General features: G+C 37.4%; 2 protein-coding genes across 2 annotated transcripts in view; one reads left to right on the forward strand and one right to left on the reverse strand.

Moving 5' to 3' along the window:
- The window catches only part of LOC131427746 (protein gustavus), a 337,641-nt gene extending 316,593 nt beyond the window's left edge, over positions 1 to 21,048 (reverse strand). Inside the window, exon 1 of the mRNA XM_058591207.1 lies at positions 21,006 to 21,048. The gene's annotated coding sequence lies outside the window, so the exon portion shown is untranslated. The remainder of the gene's footprint in view (positions 1 to 21,005) is intronic.
- LOC131429136 (kinesin light chain-like) lies at positions 365 to 9,331 on the forward strand. Its single transcript, XM_058593183.1, has 2 exons — positions 365 to 574; positions 7,820 to 9,331. The coding sequence occupies exons 1-2, from the start codon at positions 365 to 367 to the stop codon at positions 9,275 to 9,277; spliced, it is 1,668 nt and encodes a 555-aa protein (XP_058449166.1). The 3' UTR covers positions 9,278 to 9,331.
- Positions 21,049 to 22,159: the final 1,111 nt, after the last annotated feature.

The raw sequence follows: 22,159 nt of genomic DNA on the forward strand, positions 1-22,159 counted from the left end.
AAATCAGTCAGCCTTGGATATCCTGTTTGATTCGCTTGGTTGCGGCCGAATGAAATAAACGAAACATCCGGTGAATAAATTGAGTCACGCACAGTGAAAGTTTTCTAGCGGTTAGCAAACATTTCACGTCACTAGATCGACAGTTCTATGCTACTCCAACAGCCGTAATGTTCCCCGCAAGGTTATTCAATCGAGGAACCCTTCGGCATTATTTTGACCTGACCGTACTGATTTCCGGACAGAATAATACATACTTCCAAGACATATAGCAAATCCGCGGAAAACTTGAGTGCGTCTCTAGCTAGCAACAATGGCAACATGTTACCCAATGGCATGGGGGAATTTCAGCATTAAACATAAAATCATGACCGGAGAAGACTCGGTAATGATCAATCTGCCCTTGGCACACTTTCTCAAGCATCGCGGTGTCTGGATGGATTATGCTGTGCGCTCTCACTGGCAAATCGGTTTTCTTTTAGTGCGGGAGATTCAGCTGCGAACCAAGCTTACCCAGCAATGCCAAGCGGGAATCGGCAGAACGTGTGGTGGCAAGGAGCAACAACATGAATCGACTGTAGGACAAATGGAAATTGGTTTCGATTTTAGTTTTCTGTTGTGTAACTCTACCACAGGGACTGGTAACATCTGAACAAAATTAACTGCGCAGAATAATTTAAAAATCTTCGCATCTCATGGAAATGACTTTTGTGCCGGCGAATGATATGACCTTTGTACGCATAGAGCTGTTTCAGAAATTTAAAAGCAAAACGGGAACAACATCAAGGAATGACTTGCTCCGATTACGATGACACTTTGAACATACCTAAAGTATGACAATTCACTTGCTTTCCATGAATGAAGAAACCAGCTCTCGGAAACTGTAAATTACACAAAAATGGTATCCAATAAGAAGCTGTAAGAAATCAAATCCTCTACTTTTGTACATATTTCGTTCCGAATCAATAGTGGCTACTATTTTATTTTTTCGTTTTGTTAATAACTTATCTTACATTATGCGCAGCAATTCACCTTAATTAGAAGTTTCAAATGGCGGACCAAACTTTTAAATAAGGCATCAATATTGAGAATATTCCAATATAAACAAAGGATACAGGGTAAATTCACAAAAGTTGTCCAGCCTAGACGACATTCCTCTATACACTTTTTGAAACGACATCCTTCACAGTCAAACGTCGAATGATGCTAGCAAACGTACTAGAGTGTGTTTTTTTAGACTCGGTTAAATTTTGTGTTTTGAATTTAGACCTATGTTTCACTATTTAAGCTATGTTTACATAATAAACGTTATATTGACAATAATCTAATAAACATATTCCTTTTGATTAGTTGAACAATTTGAAAATATGTCTGATGTATAGTCGCTACACCCTAACTGAAAAGAGTGCAGTAAAGATAGACGTCTATAAACTAATAATATAATTAATCGTAATAACTCCATAGATTTTTTTCTTGGTTAGCTTCCGAATCATTTATTCGGAAGCTAACAAAGAAAAAAATCTATGGAAAAAACTTTTTCTGCAGGATTGCAGTCATCGTTACATTCAAATGTTGATTAAATACGATATGTAATGTACATTTCGGTTGCAATCCAGTTACCATGGATGTGACGTTATATTTTCATTAGATATCTATTTATCATAAGATCAGGATAAATGCACCCTACTTCATTTGTAAACCGTTTCTTTCCGGAAGTAACTCAAGCAAAACCCAGTACTATGAATGGAAGCGCATTACAGTGACAGCTGGCCCGGTATCAAATATCTGATTTATTAACCAGACAAATACCATGAGACCGGGACATTCAATAAGTGTTATTTATTTACTTTTTTTTTCATTTGGCTATCTGTCGTAGCAAATGCTTTATTTTGGTATGGTATAAAAAGCAGTATCCACAATAAATCCACTGTATTCACACAGCGTATCTGGCGTTAATCAAAACTAATGGCATGCATCCAGTGACCACGCGCATTCCGGCACGGTTCGCGATTGGGACAACTCAATCACGCCTAATGCAGCAAAAGCTCTAGTTCTCAGATTAGGCTCGTGCTCGTGAATTAGAGCGGCAGTTCATTAATCATGAGTCGCTGTTTTTTGCCACTCGACTGATAACGTCAACGAAAATCAGTTCCAAATGTTTAGCTAGGTTTCATTAGCGGATTTCCAAATATGATTGTTGAGTGTAGTTTTGTTTTAATTTGGCACACTTCTATAAAAAAAAAGTTCCAACAAAACTTCTGTTTTTTTTAAAATTTCGAAAACACTACTGCAGTTTTCAATGTTCCAAAACAATAAATAATAAACAGAGAAAACGAATAATTAAAAAACTACAGAAAGGTCTTATGAACGGAGATGATTTATTGGAGAGAAGCTGCCAGCCGAGAGGTGACTGTTTCAATATACGACAATTCAACATACTGCTGTTCTGTAACAATGTCTACTACAGTCCAACGTGGTGAAATCGGAAAACGCGTGTGGTCCGATTTCATAAGAGCGTATACAGATCGAAAAAATCTTGTGATTTTACATCTTGGAGCGTCGCAGTTTACGAGAATTCACATACATGCACATGTAGAATTGTGTGACCTAAAAATTACGCGCCTTGAAATGCAATGAAACAAAAACCCGAAAAATCGGTAAGCGACCACGGCTTGAACCAATAATCATTACATCACAAAGTAGTCTGTTAATCCATTGAATCTCGGCTCACACACAGCTGCTGGATAGGTAATTTGTTTATATAAATTCACACTCTTACACGCAGAGAAAAAAATTATAAAAATAACCAAATATGGGGTTCACACAAAGATATTTTTTAATTGAAATAGTGAAAAAACAGGTTTGATATTTGCTGCTTGAAACTACAACACTTGATGATTTATTTTTCTCGTTGGATTAGTTTGTTTCAATCAATATTTTGAAGAAAATAATAAATATTTTACTTCTACGTTCCTGTCAATTTCTTGAAAAATAATTTCGTGGTAAATTCGAGTGGAAAAATTAGTTTGAAATGAACGAACTCTCGTTAAAGTTTATATACCGCTTTTATTTCGATTTACATTCGCTTTCAAATTCCCAGGAATCCAGTTTTTAATTGATATTACTAAATTTCAAGACATGTAGCCCTTTTTTCGCGAGAAGATCGAATCATTCACATACCACAATGAAGCCCTGGTATATTAATCTTTTTGGTGTTTCATCAGTCCGGTCAAGATCTCTATATAAAACATTTTTTGTTAAAACAATCTGTTACGTAATGTTATGCAATTTTCCAAAATATCATGATTGAACACTACATGCGCTTGAATTGGAGAAAAACTCTAAGAAATGAAAGCAGCAGATAAAATTTCACTTAGAAAATGCGCAAAACTTCATTCGTGGGAAAAAAGAGTCATATTCTAGCTAGAAATCATATATTAAATTTAAAAATCTACTAACAGTTTTGTTATTTAAAACATGCTCCACTTCTCTGCGTGGACTGTTCGAGAACAAATTGCAGCCTGAGCCTGTAAAGTTCATTCAAATCAAACATAAAGTCATAACGAATGCAATTCTTCGTCTTTTGAAAAGTTAGGTTTTATGAATTGTATCGGAATGTGGAATTAGGTCACCTGAAAAATTCATAATTTTTTTCTGTGTGGGATTGAGTTCTGCCTCTGTGCTATTTTATTTTCAAAAACCTGTTTTAATCCACCTAGTGGTGTAATGATGCCTTTCTCATGTACATATAATATTGTGGTATTCCATTCAAAATTTATCTCTTCGATTTTTCAAACAAACCAAGAGATTTTTGTGCATTAACTAGTATAACATACAGAATAAAACATTGCTTTGATTGCGTGAGTCATCCACATTTCCACAAACCAAAGAACCGACCACCAACTAACATGATACACAAACTCTTCTAGTACGCACTCTAAATTACGATTTAAATGTTTGTTGTATCCGAAAATATTTTAGGTGACGGTGTACAATATTGAACACACTTTACCCTATAATTCCGGAACCGGAAGTCGGATCCGGATGAAATTCAGGAATTCCGTCTGGGACCACGAGACCTTTCATTTGAATCTAAGTTTGTGGAAATCGGTCAAACCATCGCTGAGAAAAGTGAGTGAGATCTATTTTGGTATATATGACCACTATTTCCGGTACTTCTGGAACCGGATACCGGGATCCAGGATAGCCAGAATCGGTTTGTTTAGTTGCCTACTGATAATGACTTTCGATTTGTGTGGTTTTGAGACCAGTTTAGAAATTTTTTCACGTTTTTTGTTTCACCGGTTTAAGTGATGGTGTACAATATTGAACACACTTTACCCTATAATTCCGGAACCGGAAGTCGGATCCGAATGAAATTCAGGAATTCCGTATGGGACCACGAGACCTTTCATTTGAATCCAAGTTTGTCAAAATCGGTTCAGCCATCTCCGAGAAAACCTAGTGAGATTATTTGACACATACACACACACATACATACACACACACACATACACACACACACACACACACACACACACACACACACACACACACACACACACACACAGACATTCCTCAGCTCGATGAACTGAGTCGAATGGTATATGACACTTGGCCCTCCGGGCCAGTTTTCACTAGTCGGTTTTCCAAGTGATTGCATAACCTTTCTATATGAGAAAGGCAAAACGTTATTTTTAAGGTTTCCATTCATTCATTTTTGACGTTGACGAAATGTTTACATTAAATGGATTCAAACATTAAAGATAGACTCTCGATCTGTTACAAATGGCAAACAACCGATACATATTAGGTCTTCAATTTTGTATTAATACTTAACATTTTCCAATTTTACCAATGCTTGAGTTTGCATTCAATGTTTCATTTCTCACCGTATCGAAAGCTTCCAAACCTTCAGTCTTCTGAACCAGCCAATTACACCCTTGGAACATAATAGGATATTGCACACTTTTGAATATTTACTCTATAGACGCTCCGGCAAAAACATTAATAATAAAAATATAATTATTATTCATACCCAAAAAGTTATTCTTGCTTGTAAGACGTATTTTGCTTAATGCGTCAAATTATATAAGGATGATATGCAAAATGCTAATTTATAAATTGCAAGGAATGCTAAAGGTTCTTATGAACAAGAATTGACAATTCATAGTCACATTAAGGGGTTGATAACACTTCAGCAATAGGACGTCAAGGCGAAATATTTGACCTATTTGAAGAATTTTCAATAATTTTCGCGTTTCAAATTAATTATTACATACAAACGAATTCGCGCCCTCTCACACTACTACAAACGCCGACGCCATTCTATATTGTGAGCACTTAGTTATCTCATCTTTTAACCTCAGCACAGTGTTCAACAAAAATCACACACCGGAAACAGACATTCATGCCTGTGCCGTGATTCTGTTTTCTTCAGAGCGTGCTCATGTGTGCTGGGTGCCGATGGAATCATTTTTGTTTTCGGAACCTGATCAACGGAGAAATAAATGCACCGGATTTGGTATCCGAAATTATTTTCAAGTGTCATATACCATTCGACTCAGTTCATCGAGCTGAGCAGTGTCTGTGTGTGTATGTGTCAAATAATCTCACTAGGTTTTCTCGGAGATGGTTTAACCATTTTTGACAAACTGATATTCAAATGAAAGGCCTCATGATCGCATACCTAATTCCTGAATTTCATCCGGATTCGACTCCCGGTTCCGGAGTTATAGGGTAAAGTGTGTTGAATATTGTACACCGTCTCTTGAACCGGCGAAACAAAATACGTAAAAAAAAATCTAAACTGGTCTCAAAACTACACAAATCAATAGATATTATCAGTAGCAACAAAACAAACCGATTCCGACTATCCTGGTTCCCGGTATCCGGTTCCGGAAGCACCGGAAGTAGTGGCCATATATACCAAAATGGATCTCACTCACTTTTCTCAGCGATGGTTTGACAAATTCTTATAAACTTAGATTCAAATGAAATGTCTTCCGATCCCATACAGAATTCCTGAATTTCATCCGGATCCGACTTCCGGTTCAGAAGCTATAGGGTAAAGTGTGTTGAATATTGTACACCATTACTTAAACTGGCGGAACAAAAACCGTAAAAAATGTTGTAAACTGGACTCCAAACCGTCAATCTTAGGGTCAAATGAAAGGTCTTATGGTCCTTCCAAAAATTACTGCATATTTTCGGATATAACAAACAGTTGAATCGTCATTTAGAGTGCGATGGCAAAATTGTATAAAATCTTCAAAATTTGAATAAAAACTAGTAGAGTTTGTACGTCATATTAGTTGGTACGAACCGACTTCGATTATACCGGTTTTCGGGTTCCAGTGCCGGAAGTGCATATAATAGTGAACCCACTTCGTTTTCTTAAGGATAACCTACGCGAGCAAAGCACTGTTTCATTCTGTATGTTATACTAGTTCATGTACAAGCAATCCCTTGGTTTCTTTCAAAAATCGAAGAGAAATTTTTTGAATAGAATACCACAATATTATACATGAGAAAGGCATCATTACCCCACTAGGTGAAATAAAACAGGTTTGTTTTTTTAATTATTTTTTGTGACTATTGGTTTGAAGATGCATTGTGATAATTATTTTGTGTTATTCTTTTAAAAGATGGTGGTTTTTGTCCCCGTTTGAAAATGACATATATTATGTTCAACTCAAAGGGGTATTTCTCCACCCATATCCATATAAATTTCGTATCCGATGGATATTACAATAATAAATAAATTTTACCCCACAACTCCAGAATCGGAAGTCGGATCCAAACATTATTCAGGAATTTTGGATGGGACCACAAGATTTTTCATTTCAATCTAAGTCCGTTTAGCCATCTCCAATTTAGTGAAAATACGTTACATACGCACAGACATTTTGCGTACTCGACGAACGGAGTCGAATGGTGTTTTACACACAGCCCTCCGAACCTCGGCAGACAACTTTGATCACATAACCAGTGATCTTCTGTGCCAATAATTCTAATACAGATGCTGAATACAGCTTGTTCTCTGAAGTTGTCATTTCAAATTTGTAAAGGGCGAAACGTTTAGAATTATGTGAGGTAAAAAATGCTAAAAATTATGTAAAAATAAATAAATTGATGAATTAATCCCATCACGACACAGTTTTTTTATTTAAAGATAAAACTTTTTGGAAATAAAAACATAGTCCAGGTATAACACAAAACATTTCGAATGATAACCACAGCTAACTTACAAACAAATAATTTGGAATACAGCTCAGCACCACCAAGGATTTACACCTTTTGTCAGCTAGTTACAAATAATAGCATTCCTTACTCCAAAACACTTTTGAAGAACCATAGTATTGTTGAAATTCAACAGTTAATAGTTTATCCTCTATGGAACATAGTCATTCATTAACAAGTATTTTTCATTAATACCTTGTTATTTGATTTTATACATTGTCTGTAACTCCTTGCAAATAAGTCAATCCTAATAAAGGATATCACAATTACCTAATAATTAGGAAAAACATTCATATTCAACTATAGTTTTATTTTCTAGTTTTACACAGGTAATCATAATATCATAACATATATTAGAAAAAGTTGAAGCATGGGTAAGATACGCAAGTTAGCCCTCTCTTTTCCTGCCTTCCCTTTTTATACCTATGCTTTAGTTTGTACACATTTTCTAGAGGACCCCATATCGCAGTGCAGGTATTAACTTATGTTTGCAAACACAGGTAGTCGTTCAGCATAAGCATACACTGCTTTAAATGAACGAATTTTGCAACGAACAAATTAGTCAACAATTTGAAAGCAGCAGGATCACACAACCTTGGCAACGAAAAATCTTTTCATTATGACTCAACAGGAGCTCATCGCGGACACCAAGACAGTACATCAAATTCTCGAAGCCTTGCGAGTGGAACATCTTGCATTGGCTAGCCAATTTTCCGAAAGTGTTTGTTTCGATACAGAAAAGTCATCGATTGTGCAGCAAAATATCGACAAGATTGAGCTCGGTTTAGGAGAAGTCAATCTGCTGTTGGTGTTTTCTTCGCATCTTCAAAGTGTGGATGCTGAAAATCAAAAGTTACGGCTGCAGATCCGACGGATGCAACAGGAAAATGTTTGGTTACGGGAGGAGTTGGTGTCTACACAAAACAAGCTGGAAATATCTGAAACAACTGTGGGACAGCTTCAAGAGGAAAAGAAACACTTGGAGTTTATGGCAACGCTGAAAGTGTACGACGAAAGTTCAAAATCTGAAAAATCATCGGAAGAGGTGTGCAGAGATCTGGTGGGAGAACTGTTTCCTCCGGAGGAGGAACCAAAAGATCAATCCGCAGTCTCGTCGCAGTTACATCATGCTGAAATTCCTAAAACATTGCGAACGATTCACGATCTCGCTATACAATATGCCTCGGAAGGGCGCTATGAAATTGTCGTGCCTTTATGCAAGCATGCGTTGGTTGATTTGGAAGCAGCTTGCGGGCGCGATCATCCGGATGTGGCGACTATGTTGAACATTTTAGCTCTGGTTTACAGAGATCAGAGAAAGTACAAGCTAGCAGCCGATCTGTTGAACGACGCATTGGAAATTCGAGAGAAGACCCTTGGTGAAAACCATCCGGCTGTCGCTGCAACTCTAAACAATTTAGCTGTGCTCTATGGAAAGCGTGGCAAATACAGTGAAGCCGAGCCGTACTGCAAAAGAGCTTTAGAAATACGTGAACGGATGCTGGGCAAAGACCATCCGGATGTGGCAAAGCAACTGAATAACTTGGCTCTACTGTGCCAGAACCAGTCCAAATACGAGGAGGTGGAAGTGTACTATCAGCGGGCCCTGCAGATATACGAAACGAAGCTTGGATCGGATGATCCGAATGTGACCATCACCCGAAATAATTTAGCCAGTTGTTATCAAAGGCAGGGCAAGTTGAAGGAGGCAGAATTACTGTACAAACAGTTTCTAACGAAGGAACACGAGAGTGTATTCGGTGCTATTAGCGCTGCGAACAAACCGATCTGGCAAATGGCTGAGGACCAAGAAGCGAACATGGTTAAATCCAAAACAGCGGATAACACCTCGTACGGAATTATGGGCGGTTGGCACAAGCTGGGCAAGGTAGGTTCCCCGTCGGTACAGGCGACACTGAAACGGCTCATTTCGATATACCGCAAACAGGGAAAACACGAAGCGGCCGGAGCACTGAACACTTGCGTGGGTCGAGATAGTAAAGAATCGACAAATGGTAGTTCGAGTTCGAGTAAATAGACTGACTAAGGCAAAGAAATTTGAAAGATGTCTAGTGTTATTTTAAATACAAGTTTGTACTATATAATTAAGTTATAAACTTTTTTCTTATGAATAAACATATATCTGAACAAAGTTTTTATGTTAAATATAAACACTTCTTTTACTGCTGTATTCCCGATTTTATTACGAAAATGTAGTCAAATTGTTCACTTATGTTCGAGCCCCGACCTGGAAGGAAGTTACTTCGACAAAGTTATTCAGAAAGTTATTTCAAACAAATTTGCTGAAGGTACTATTCCCGTAACTTCATGATATAATGTATTTTCTGAAAAGGGTGTTCTAAAACCAGTTTTTGTAAGAAAACACATATAATTTCATTTTATATGAGTTATTCATGTTATACAAAGTTTTTCATCATTAAAAACTACACAACTTTCTCAAACATACTATGCTGCTATCGTTTCAGTGTAATGAAATAGAGCCATTTTTCATGTTTTTATTTACAAAATTTCAACTTATCTATCAACAGAGGGCGCAGATAGGTGCAGATTAGAATACTTACATATTAAACTACTTCAAAAGAGCTTTCATGCCGTGGTTGAATTACTCGTCTGCGATCGTCTGCTGGCGAGATATGTTCTTTTCAAATATCCTTGTCCTTGACATTTGCAATGATAAGGTTCACTTCATGTCAGATCAGATTTCAGAACTGGTTTTAGAACACCCTTTTCAGAAAATAAATTATATCATGAACTACAATCAAGTTACGGGAATAGTACCTTCAGCAAATTTGTTTGAAATAACTTTCTGAGCAACTTTGTCGATGTAATTTAGCCCCTATGTTGGCTCTGAACTAAAATAATATTATTATTTAAATTTTAGGGGGATTAATCACATAAATAAACTTTGCCAAAAGATGGTGTCTATCTTTCTCAGCAACTTTGCTGAAGATACTGTCCCTTAAAAACCACGTTCCTATGAGTTATCAATTAAGAGCATGAATTTGCGCTTTTGAACCACTGTGCCACGGTGAGGTTCTACATAGGCTTGTTTGTTTGCCCTAATTGATCTGGTTGGGCTCAATAACTTAGATAATCTCGAAGGAGGTATTCCAAGCGACACTCAAGACAACATAAAAACTCCCGAAACTCTGATTGGATGAGTGCACGGTCTACAGGGTCCGGCACTCGAAATGTAACCAATTAAAAAGGCCATAAATTCAGTTTGGAAATTTACTTTTACTTAATTCAAAGTACAAAATGTGTAAAAATAATACAAAATTCAGAATCAATTCACTTTTGCTCGATATGACCACCTTTTGCCTTGACTTGATGACTTGAGAGAGCGAAGGAGTTGCTTCGTTTGGCCGAATGTGACTTGCAGGTTTTTTGGCCCACTCGCGGACAATAACTTTTTTCAGCGCCTCGAGACTGGTGTATCTTTTAGTTCGGACTTTGCTCTCCAAAATGGCCCAAAGAGAATAATCCATTGGATTCGCATCTGGTGAATTCGAGAGCCATTGTGGGGACGTGATGAAGTTCGGAACGTTGTTTTTCAGCCATTCTTGGTTCATTCGAGCTATGTGAGACGGTGCCGAGTCCTGCTGAAACGTCCATGGTCTGCCACCGAAATGTTTGTCTGCCCACGGCTTCAAAGCAACCTCCAGAATACTTTCCCGATAATATGTAGCATTTACCTTGACGCCAGGCTCGATGAAAACGATTGGAGAGCGCCCATCTGCGGTTAGAGCGGCCCAAACCATTATCTGTTGCGGGTGCTGCCTCCTGGTGGCCAATCGATGACTCATATTCTCGTATGTACGGTCGGTCAAGTAAACCCTATCGTTTTGAGAGTTTACGAATTGCTCAATTGGAAAAATTTTCTCGTCAGAAAATACAATGTTCGGAAATTGACCGCTTTCGGCCAAACGAAGCAACTCCTTCGCTCTCTCAAGTCATCAAGTCAAGGCAAAAGGTGGTCATATCGAGCAAAAGTGAATTGATTCTGAATTTTGTAATATTTTTACACATTTTGTACTTTGAATTAAGTAAAAGTAATTTTCCAAACTGAATTTATGGCCTTTTTAATTGGTTACACTTCGAGTGCCGGACCCTGTATTTCTAGAACAACTTAATGCAAAAAACAAATCAGCAAAGTCACAATTTTGGCATAAAGACTGTCCCAGAAAGTATGGACGCAACCAAAAACCGCTGCCATTTCGCAATGGTTCAGAATCTGTCCATTTTTATGGCTGCGTCCTCTGGTTTACACTCTTCTCTAACCACTTGTGCAGTTGTTTATTCGTTTTCATTAGTTTGTTTCGAAATGCGTGGATTTTCAGCAGAACAACGTCGAAAAATTGCGTACAAATGGTGCACGTCACTGAGAAAGATGGAAGGAGTAAGTAAAAGAGCCGTGCGAAATGCAATCAGGAAGTTCGTTGAGGATAAACCGAAAACGGGTCGAAAAAAAAGTCCTGCTAACCCTCAGTTGGATAAACGTATACTGAAGGCGTTCGAGCAAAAGAAGGAGGTTTCAGTTCGGGATGTGGGCACTTCGAAGTCAAATGTTCTTCGTGGTAAAGAACGTTTGAATCTTCGAACCTATGAGAAGCAGAAACAACCAAAACGTAGTCCGAAACAAAAAGCATCGATCAGGCCGAGGGTTCGAAAGCTGTACAATACGATTCTTGCTGGAAATTTGAACTGCATAATCATGGACGACGAAACCTACGTGAAACTCGATTACAAATCCTTGTCGGGACCACAATATCATATGGTGTGAGATGGGCAAGTGTTAAACCAGTTCGAGACATTGATTGAAGTTGAAAAATTTGGTAAGAAGGCTATGGTCTGGCAAGCAATTTGTAGCTGCGGTAAGATTTCGAAACTCTTCATCACCACTGTTTCAATGAACAGCGAAATATACATCAAGGAATGTTTACAAAAACGACTTCTACCCATGATTCGAAGCCACAAGGATCCTTTTGTTTTCTGGTTAGATCTTGCTTCTTGCCACTACTCGAAATCAACGGTAGAATGGTATACTACCAAAAATGTCACTTTCGTCCCAAAAGACATGAATCCACCAAATTGCCCACAACTTCGGCCAATTGAGGAATTTTGGGCATTAACGAAGGCACATCTTAGGAAACATGTCTCGGTAGCCGAAACCATTCAACAGTTCGAAAAAGATTGGAAAAAAGTGTAAAAACTTGTCGCCAAGAAATCTGTACGGGATTTAATGAGGAACGTTCGCAAGAAGGTGCGCCAGCTAGTCAACAATGGTTAAGTAGCAAATGTTGAGAATAATATTCTGTAGTTGTAGTCTAATATTATCAGTATATCGAATACAATTTGAATATCCAACACTTGTGAATTCTTTACAGCGAAATCAAAGTGCGTCCATACTTTCTGGGACAGTCTGTATATCCAAACCTCCATTTACGAGCTAAACGAAAGTTCGTGAGTCGACTTAGTTCGCGAAAAAAAATTACGGTATTTGGAGATCACTTCGTTTAAAAGTTTACGAAATTGAGAAATTAGTTCGTAAAAAAGTTGTGTGTAATGATTGAGGAACACTCCAATCATATGGATATTTTCGGAACGGATTTGAAGATGTAGATGTTTAAGTTGATTCAGAAGTCCAAGATGACAACTTCCGGTTTATTGATATCGTTGGAACCCCCTGCAATATGGATATTTTCGAAACGGCTTTCATTAGTATATGCCGAAAAACGATGTTTGAGGTGATACATAAATCCAATATGGCGACTTCCACTTTATTAATATTTCATGAAACCCCTTATTATATGTGTTTTTTTCTGAAAGGGTGTAATCCAAAATGGTTTACCGGTAGTCCTTGAAAATCTTCATAATATATCCGGTAGTTTTACAGATCCGAGATGACGACTTCCGACTTATTAATATTTCTCGAAAACCCTTACAGCATGGGTATTTTCGGGACGAATTTGATGATTAGATGCCGAAAAACAATGTTTCAAATCGTTCCGCAATTTAAGATGGTGACTCACGGTTCATTTAAATTTCCAACATCTACTTATGACATCCGTTCCGACAATACGCATATTGGTAAGATTTCAATAAAAAATACTAAACCGGAGATTGCCAACTTGGATTTTGGAATCAACCAAAACATCGCAGACTAAGCAGTCTGTTTAAACAGATGGCCAAATTTTACAAAAGGAATGTTAATACCAAGGCTACGTGTTCTCCGATACATACTCATCAAATCCGTTCCGAAAATACCCATATTGTGAGGGGTCTTAAGGAATATCAATAAACCGTAAGTGGATCCTGAATCTAGTTTAAACATTGTTTTGCGGCAATTATTTGTCATAGCAGTTTAAAAAATACAGCATTCGAATATTGTATAGAACATATTTTCATATTTTACAAAAATCTCTTTTGACGAGGTAGGTTCGTAAAAAATAGTACGTTGTTTGGAATTTACTTCGTAAAAAAGATTACGTTATTTGGAATTTGATTCGTAAAAAGAGTTACGTATATCGATTACTTTATAAATCGAGACTTGAGTGTACAACCTTTTCCCTCTCATTTGATACCTTACTTCGAGTTAGGGTAATTTTTTTCTGAACAGTTTTCGTCTGGAAATCCTGTTATACACCGAATACCTAAGTTATTTCACGCGAGATAAATGAAGTAGGAGTGTTTCAACAAGGGTAAGTTATCTAATAAAGAAGGTGGAAGGAGCGGTTAAGCGTGGATTGAGGATAGAAAGGCTATGCAATCGCAGTGAAACCCGACTTTACAACCAAGGCCCAGAGGGCCGAGTTTCATATAACATTCGACTCAGTTCGTCGAAATCACAAAATTTCTCTGTTTGTGTGTTTGTGTGTGTGACAAATAATGTCACTCATTTTGGTCAGAGATGGCTGAACCGATTTTCACAAACTTAAATTCAAATAAAATATCTTAAGGTCCCATAAAAAGTTCTTGAGTTTCATTTGGATCCGACTTGCTGTTCCGGAATTATAGGGTGATATGCACAAAAAAAAGCAAAAAAAAATCACACACGTTTCTCAGAGATGGCTAAACCGATGTTCAAAAACAAATAAAATGTCGTAAAATTCTTTGAAAAGTCCTCGAAAAGTTGACCCAGATCCGACGAAACGATGGCGAAACGAAATTCATCTAGTTGGAAGATCTTGTTAGTTGGTGAATATATAAAACTACTTTGGGATTACTTGTCCCCGATTTCCGCTTCCAAAAGCACCGATAGTGAAGAAAATCTCAAAAACCTATTGTAATCCACCTAGTGGTGTAATGATGCCTTTCTCATATTACTCATTACATCATAAATATAATCGTGAAATTCGCAAAAACAACTGTTTATTGAATAGAAATAGGAAAATTTGTTCGGACCTAATCTCACAAATTCTACAAATCCTACCTACAGTTCCGGAACCGAAAGTAGTATCCACAACAAATTAAGGAATTCCGTATGAAACTGTAAGACTTTTCTTTTGAACCTATAAGTTTGTGAAAATCGATTTGGCCATCTCCAAGAAGAGTAAGTGAGATCCTTTTTGAAGTTTTTGATCACTATTTCCAACTCTTCCGAAACCGGATTCAGATAAACGGAATAGCCGAAGTTGGTTCAACTATCAACAAATATGACCTACAAATTGGAATAGTTTTGAACGTAGTTAAACCTATACTTACTATCTCATGCTATATTTCGATTAAACCAATTAAACGAAATCTACTATTATTATTGACATCACTACACAACGTGTACGAAATAGAACAAAGCACGCCTTGTTCGTTTTGTGTTTTCTTCTTCTTTCGGTGTTGTACATATTGTCACTCTATATGGCGATTTGAAAACTTTGACACTCATCGCCCTGCAACTGCGGAACCGGAAGTCGGATCCGGATAAAATTTCACAGTAGGTTTAAAGACAGTATGAACTTTAATTCAAATCATGATATGTGAAAATCGGTTCAAGCATCGCAGAGAAATCGAAGTGAATTTAGTTTTAGGAGTTTTTCTTCTCCACTTTTGGTGCTCTCGGAACAGGAAAAGAGGGGACCAGTATTGCCAAATTAAGTTTTCATGCCCACAAACTAACAAGCTCTGCAAACTAGAAGAATTTATCGGACAGTTTTATGGGATTTGTACCTGTTTTTAACCATCGTTCTTGGAAAAATACTAATAAAATTGGTAATTTTCCACTTATCACGCTTTAGTTCCGAAACCGGAAATCCGATCCTGATAAAATGTTCCACAAATTTTTAGGATATTATAAGATCTTTCATTTGAATCTTAGTTTGCAAAAATCGGTTGAGTTGTTCCAGAGATAATTGCGTGTAAACTTTTCTCAAATTTTCACATATTACCATATAACTCCGGAACCAGAAGTCACATTCAAATGAAATTCAATAGCAAGCTATGGGACCATAATACCTTTTATTTGAATCTTAGTTTGTGAAAATCGGTTCAGCCATCTCTGAAAAAAGTGAGTGCATATTTTTTTCACATTTTTGGTACATATCATCCTATATCTCCGGAACCGGAAGTCGGATCGGAATAAAATTCAATAGTAGGCTATGGGACTATGAGACCTTTCATTTGAATCTTTGTTTGTGAAAATCGGTTTAGCATTTTCAAAAAAAGTGAGTGCATATTTTTGTTACACACACACACACACACACACACACACACACACACACACACACACACACACACACACACACACACACACACACACACACACACACACACACACACACACACACACACACACACACACACACACACACACACACACACACACACACACACACACACACACACACACACACACACACACACACACACACACACACACACACGGACACAGACATTTGCTCAGTTCGTCGAGCTGAGTCGAATTGTATATGACATTCGACCCTCCGGGCCTCGGTTAAAAAATCGATTTTCACAGTGATTGCATAGCCTTTCTATATGAGAAAGGCAAAAACGGAACTCACTTCAATTTCTCAGCAACTAAAGCTCTCATTGTCTTTAAACATACTGTGCAATTTCATCCTGATCCGACTTCCGATTCCAAAATTATAGAGCGATGAGTGTCAAAACATTCAAATCGTCATTCAAAATGACGGTGCAAAACTAGTACGCGACGGTACGTGCTGCTTTGCTCCGTTCGCAGCGTGCTTTGCTCAATTTCGTATAGCGTGCAGGGTTGCACATTAAAATTTAAATTTTTCAAATGAAAAAAATGTAAATTTCAAATTCTTTTATTCAATTTGAACCTACTGGTAGTGTTATTGCAAGATCATGATTCTATAAAAGTACACTTATTGACTTTCTCATATCGAAAGTTTATTCAGTCACTTGAAAAGTTGACTAGTGAAAATTGGCCCAGAGGGCTAGTTGTTCTATATCATTCGACACAGTTCATCGAGCTGAGCAATGCATGTATTTGTACGTGTATGTGTGTGAGTATGTACCAATTGATTTCACTCATAAAATAAAAAAAAACTTGTAGTCCCATAGGTTGCTATTGAATTTCACACCGTCATTCAGAGTGACGATACAAAAAAGGGTAAAATTCTTCTAGATTTGGCTTTACACTGATTCAATTTGTAGGCTATATTAGTTACTTACTAAACGAACCGACTTCGTTTATACTGGTTCCAAGTTCTCGGTTTCAAAAGTACCAGAAATAGTGACCAAAAACTGTAAAACGAGACTCACTCAATTTTTTCAGAGATGATTCGATCCATTTGTACAAACTTAGGCTCAAATGAAAGGTCTCATAGTCTCATAGGTTGCTGTTTACAAATTGAAAAGGTTATGTTAGTTCATACCCAAAATAAGTTTCTTATTTTGTTCAAGAAACTAACAATATTTCTTCACAGAACCTTCTTATGATATTTTTTAAAATATAAGTTATATGAAAAATACTCACTTTTCACTTCTTGATGTTACATGAAAATCGATTTTTTAATGACCCGTTTCGGTTCGCGAGGGTCATCATGTAGTCGACATTTTTTCGGGTTTCTTAAAAATCCGTTAGGAAGTTTTTCTTTTCGACTGCTGTCACGTGGTGGGATAACGGTCGTAAATTAGCTTTTTTAAGACACTAAATACACATACTGTAGCTCTCCATTGACGCACATGACAAAATTACACGCCAATAACGAACTAAAAATTGTTTTTTTTTTCTTAAATTTCGTATTCTTTTTTTTTTGGATTAGGCTTACATTTTACATAAGTATTTTTTTTGTCATAAAGAATGCTTATACAAAATTTGAGCTAAACAAAAACCGACCTTCGATTTCATATGGAATTACTCAATAAGTTATAAAATTTCATTCAGATTCGAATTCCGGAGTTAGAAGGTGATGAGTATTGAAAATTCCAAACCAACATATAAGCATCGACGCAAAAGAGGAATGAATTCACCACCGCTGATATCAAATATATTAAAAACATTAGTCGATGCACTGGTTCAAAACATGAGGTGATAATTGATGTCTTTGAATCGATTTTTCACCCTGCCTTGAAAGAAGTAGTCGCGGGTCATCACGTGACGGTTCACATTTTACATAAAAAACATAATCAAAACCCTAACCCAAGCAACCAAAATTTTCACACACGGGTAAAAATCCATTGCCGGTACCATGATTAAAAATCATTAATCATGTCTATCATGAATAATAAGTTATGATTTCATGAGCAAAATGGTTGATATCATGAACAATAACACATCTTTCATGAATATTTTCATGATATCAATCATTTTGCTTATAAAATTTCATGAGAAGGCATGGTTAATGATTTCATGATTAAAAATCGTGGTACCGGTAATAGATTTTTATCCGTGCAATATCTTAGGAAATCCACTTTCTTGCTGCTAAAAAGTACACGTGGGGATTTTGGTAATTTGAAAAAAAAAACCAGAACAAGCTCTGCGCGAACTTTCTCGCTCCTTCCAAGTACACGTGAAACTTTTCGCAACTTGAAAGTACAGACAAAGTTTCAAGCGAACTTTTTGCTACTTGAAAACTGGACAATGTATTCCAGAAGCTCGATCAGTTGCGTCACGTGCACTGGAATATTATTTGATCCATAATATAACTTAAAAACGGGCTGCTTAGGGTGCTGTCAGAGTAAGCGGGGAATGCGGAGCGGAGCAAAGCGATTCAATGCGATGTACTGATAGCGCATCGCATTCGCTCTGACAGGTTTGCTTTGATGAAATGTAACTAGCTCGCATGCGCATCTTGACGCCTCGCGTGACACTTGCACCCTGACAGTAACCTTGGAATCTTTTAGGGGTTAATCTAAGTTTGTGCTTAGGGCACATAACCGTTTTTACTTTTCTTTACGTTTCTCTGCACTGACGAGTCTAAAACGAAACGCAAAGAAAAGTAAGGTTAGAATGCTTTTCACGAGATTCGCGAGCCGCTTAAGCCAATTCCTACCATTCAATCCAAAGTTTGGGTTTCTTGAGAAGTCTTGTTTTTGTTATTTAAAAAATATTTTATTCAGGCCTATTTGCGTACAAGCTTTACGTGGCCGATTGAGCTGAGTTTTTAGATAATTTTTTTTTTGTATTGGATCTCGTTGTCACGCTTTTTCTAGGGGGAGAGGAGCTTCCATTTCCCTCCTGCGAGGATTGAGGGGCAGTTTGTTCGCGGTTCGTCTCGTCATGCATTGCCGCATCGGTGGTATTGTTGTGGATTTCGTTGCTAGTTGCTGTAGATGCTCCTTGTTGAACATTGTTTACAGTTGCTGGTTGGTTGGATGGTAAGTTGTTAACTGCAGCTGGTGTTCTTTGTTCTATAGGGGATACGTTGGATGGTTTCGTTGAAGAGGATGCTTCACTGTTATTGGTGACTGTCACAGGTGTACTGGGGTTGCTTAGGGCTTGTGTGAAGGAAGCATCGTTGTCCTTTGGTGTAGTTGTCTCCTTGTCCAGTTTATCACATGGCTTACCGTAGTGAACAGCTTTTTGGCAATATTGACATGTGGCTAACTGACTGTTATAGGTAACAAGTGATTTGCACGGGATTCTTGTATCCTGACCGAATGTCACAAAAGAAGGTATAGGTCTCCTCAATGCGCATGCGTAACAAACGTACGCCATTTAGAATACCGGGGAAAAAATTCTTCCACTTTTCTTTTTCGATAGAGAGAATCTCTCCGCATTGGGACATAGTTTTGCAAATATAAGGATCGATGACGCTTGAGGGAAGATCATGAACGCGCACTTCTATAGCACTATCTTCCATATATAACATACTGGAATGTTGTACTTGATATTTTCATGCTCCACATAGTGCACATTATTATTGTCTTTAGCCAATTGAATTGCATCCAACTCTTTATAGAACTGGATATAAACAACATTATTGGTCTTATTGCATTGAAGTAAATGCACACGTTTAATGTCAAGATGCATTTGCTCCTTAAGCAAACCTTCAAGTTCTCGTATCGAAGGTCGAATTTTGCACTGCTTGAAGTCAACAATAATTGTATTGTTTCGTGTCGGCGGCAGCTTTTGTTCGTTTGGTTCACTCATTTCCGAAGTCTATTGTTCACTACACAATATTGTACTTGGTTTCTTCCGTCCCAACGTAAGCGGTTTTGTTTTATCGACTGACTTGGATCAGATGTGAAATCGAACTGAGAAGTCTTGTTGATGTTTTTTTTTCAAGTCCAAAATAAGACATTGAACATTTAAAATATCTGTATTGAATTGTACATTTCAAATATCTGTAATCAACTTTGTAGATCATCTCATAATAACCAGCATCCAGGCATTTCGAGAAACGTTGCTTTCTATTATTTCACCTATTGCAAACGGGCAAACTTGGATTGTGAAGACAATTGCGCCTAGACGATTTCCATAAACTAGTACAAAATGGTGCCCAAAAACGGACATCACCGTATGCTACACCGAATTGAGTTTGTTGATAAGAGATAGAACACACCCAGTCACCCTTCCGAAAGGCTGCTTATCGGCAAACAAAGGCCAACCAATCTGCATTGCACCCTTTGCATTACTGGTCACTATGCAGTAGCTGACATGGAGCAGGACAGCAGGGATCTATCGGATCGGGCAGTTTTCGGAGGGAAACCGTTTGCCGCATCACCAACAGACCGAACAAATTACTGACGCGAAACGAATCCCGGTTCGGTCAATGCAGCTTTCCCCGAGCCACCGGCTGAACATACTCTCACACATACGCACACGCACGCTCAAATGCACAGATGCATACCTGTCGATGGGTAGGATTAATTTCGTATTGTTAGAACCTAGGAAAGGGTGTTTATCTAATTTAATTTAGATCCAGTTAGGGATAACCCCGACGAACTGCTTGCGTAATGGGGTCTGAATCGACATATGTACTGAGTCTTGTTTTGCATTAGATGCGGAAGTAGGATTGTGCATTGACAAATTTTGTTAATTCAATAGTGCATGTAAATTAACTTCGGAATATTTTGAACTGATGGGATTCGTCTAATCGGTGCTCGGCACCCCTCGACAAAACCACTGCAGAATTGGTATCATTTTGTTCATGCTTGACAAATTGAAAATATTTTTCCATGTTAACCATATAAACATTTTTCCGGTCATAAAAACGTCTCACAAACAATATACCATACATGGATCCCAACAGCAAATATGTTAAAACCGCAATTGAATAAATGATATATAATAATAACCATACATGGAATACAGAACTCACCTCACAAATCATTCACGACTTTGTTGACGACCATCTCCAGTATCTGAAAGAATAAATTACCAAAAAAACACCGTTAGTTGGTTGATAGCAAACTCGTAGTTAAAAACTCAAAAGCTTGAATAAACTAATGTTTTCTAATTTCACTATGTTAATTGAGAAAATTTATTCTCGTCATAGTAACAATTTCGCTACTCTGCACACAACAATTTTATCGATTCGATTCGATGAGGTACTTCAGAATTTTGGAAGCTAGATTTTCATGGAAATTGTTCATGGAATGTCGGACAAATGAAATCATAATTTGCATCACATTAGATGTTTATTCATTTGGCACAATCTATGCAGTTTGCAAGCTCGGTAAAATTGTACAAATCAGAATAGATTGTAATTGCTTTACCTATAGCAACATACATCACATACGAGCATGAGGTACATCATTCTGTTCAAAACACCTCATACGAACCATACTGGCATAAAGTGGTAGGGTAAAAATATTCCATCGGATGCAGTTCATACAGCAGAAGGATACAGCCATAAGTGCTCCGTATATCTGTATATGTACATTAATTTCAATATAAACGGACATTCTGTGGTTGGCTGTACTTCCTTCATTCCTCGGCTCGGTAGAATTATTCCATTTCGATCCATCGATGCGAATCACTGCACCCTCCGTAGATCGATAATACGCCATGTTTTCGCGTACACAAGTTTGGCATTGGTATCAGGGCGATTAGCCCTGATGCAGGATGCTTTTGGTATTGATGTTTTTTTGCCTCTCAACGAAAATTTTATTGCTTCTCGTTTTGTTGAAATAATGGCGATAGATGAACTGAATACTGGAGCATTAAAATACGGTTGGTACTGATTAACATAGTTCATTTATCATTGTTATTTTGGATCTATTAAAAAAATGAAAAAAAAATGCGAATCATAAACCAAACACTATAGCGAAAGGTACTTAATTTTAAATCACGAAACTGGAGGTGATTTAAACATTATAGGTCGACTGAAAAAATAAAAAAGGGTTCGGAACCCAAAATCTTCCACAAAGGTCGTTTTTACTGCAACACATGCAAATCGCTTGCTATGCTAGATATAAATCTATGCTGCTTTTGATCCGACATGGCATCATAGGTTGTTTCATTTTTTGAATT

Source organism: Malaya genurostris, chromosome 2 (assembly GCF_030247185.1).
Source record: "Malaya genurostris strain Urasoe2022 chromosome 2, Malgen_1.1, whole genome shotgun sequence".
In the NCBI taxonomy this organism is placed as follows: Eukaryota; Metazoa; Arthropoda; class Insecta; order Diptera; family Culicidae; genus Malaya; species Malaya genurostris.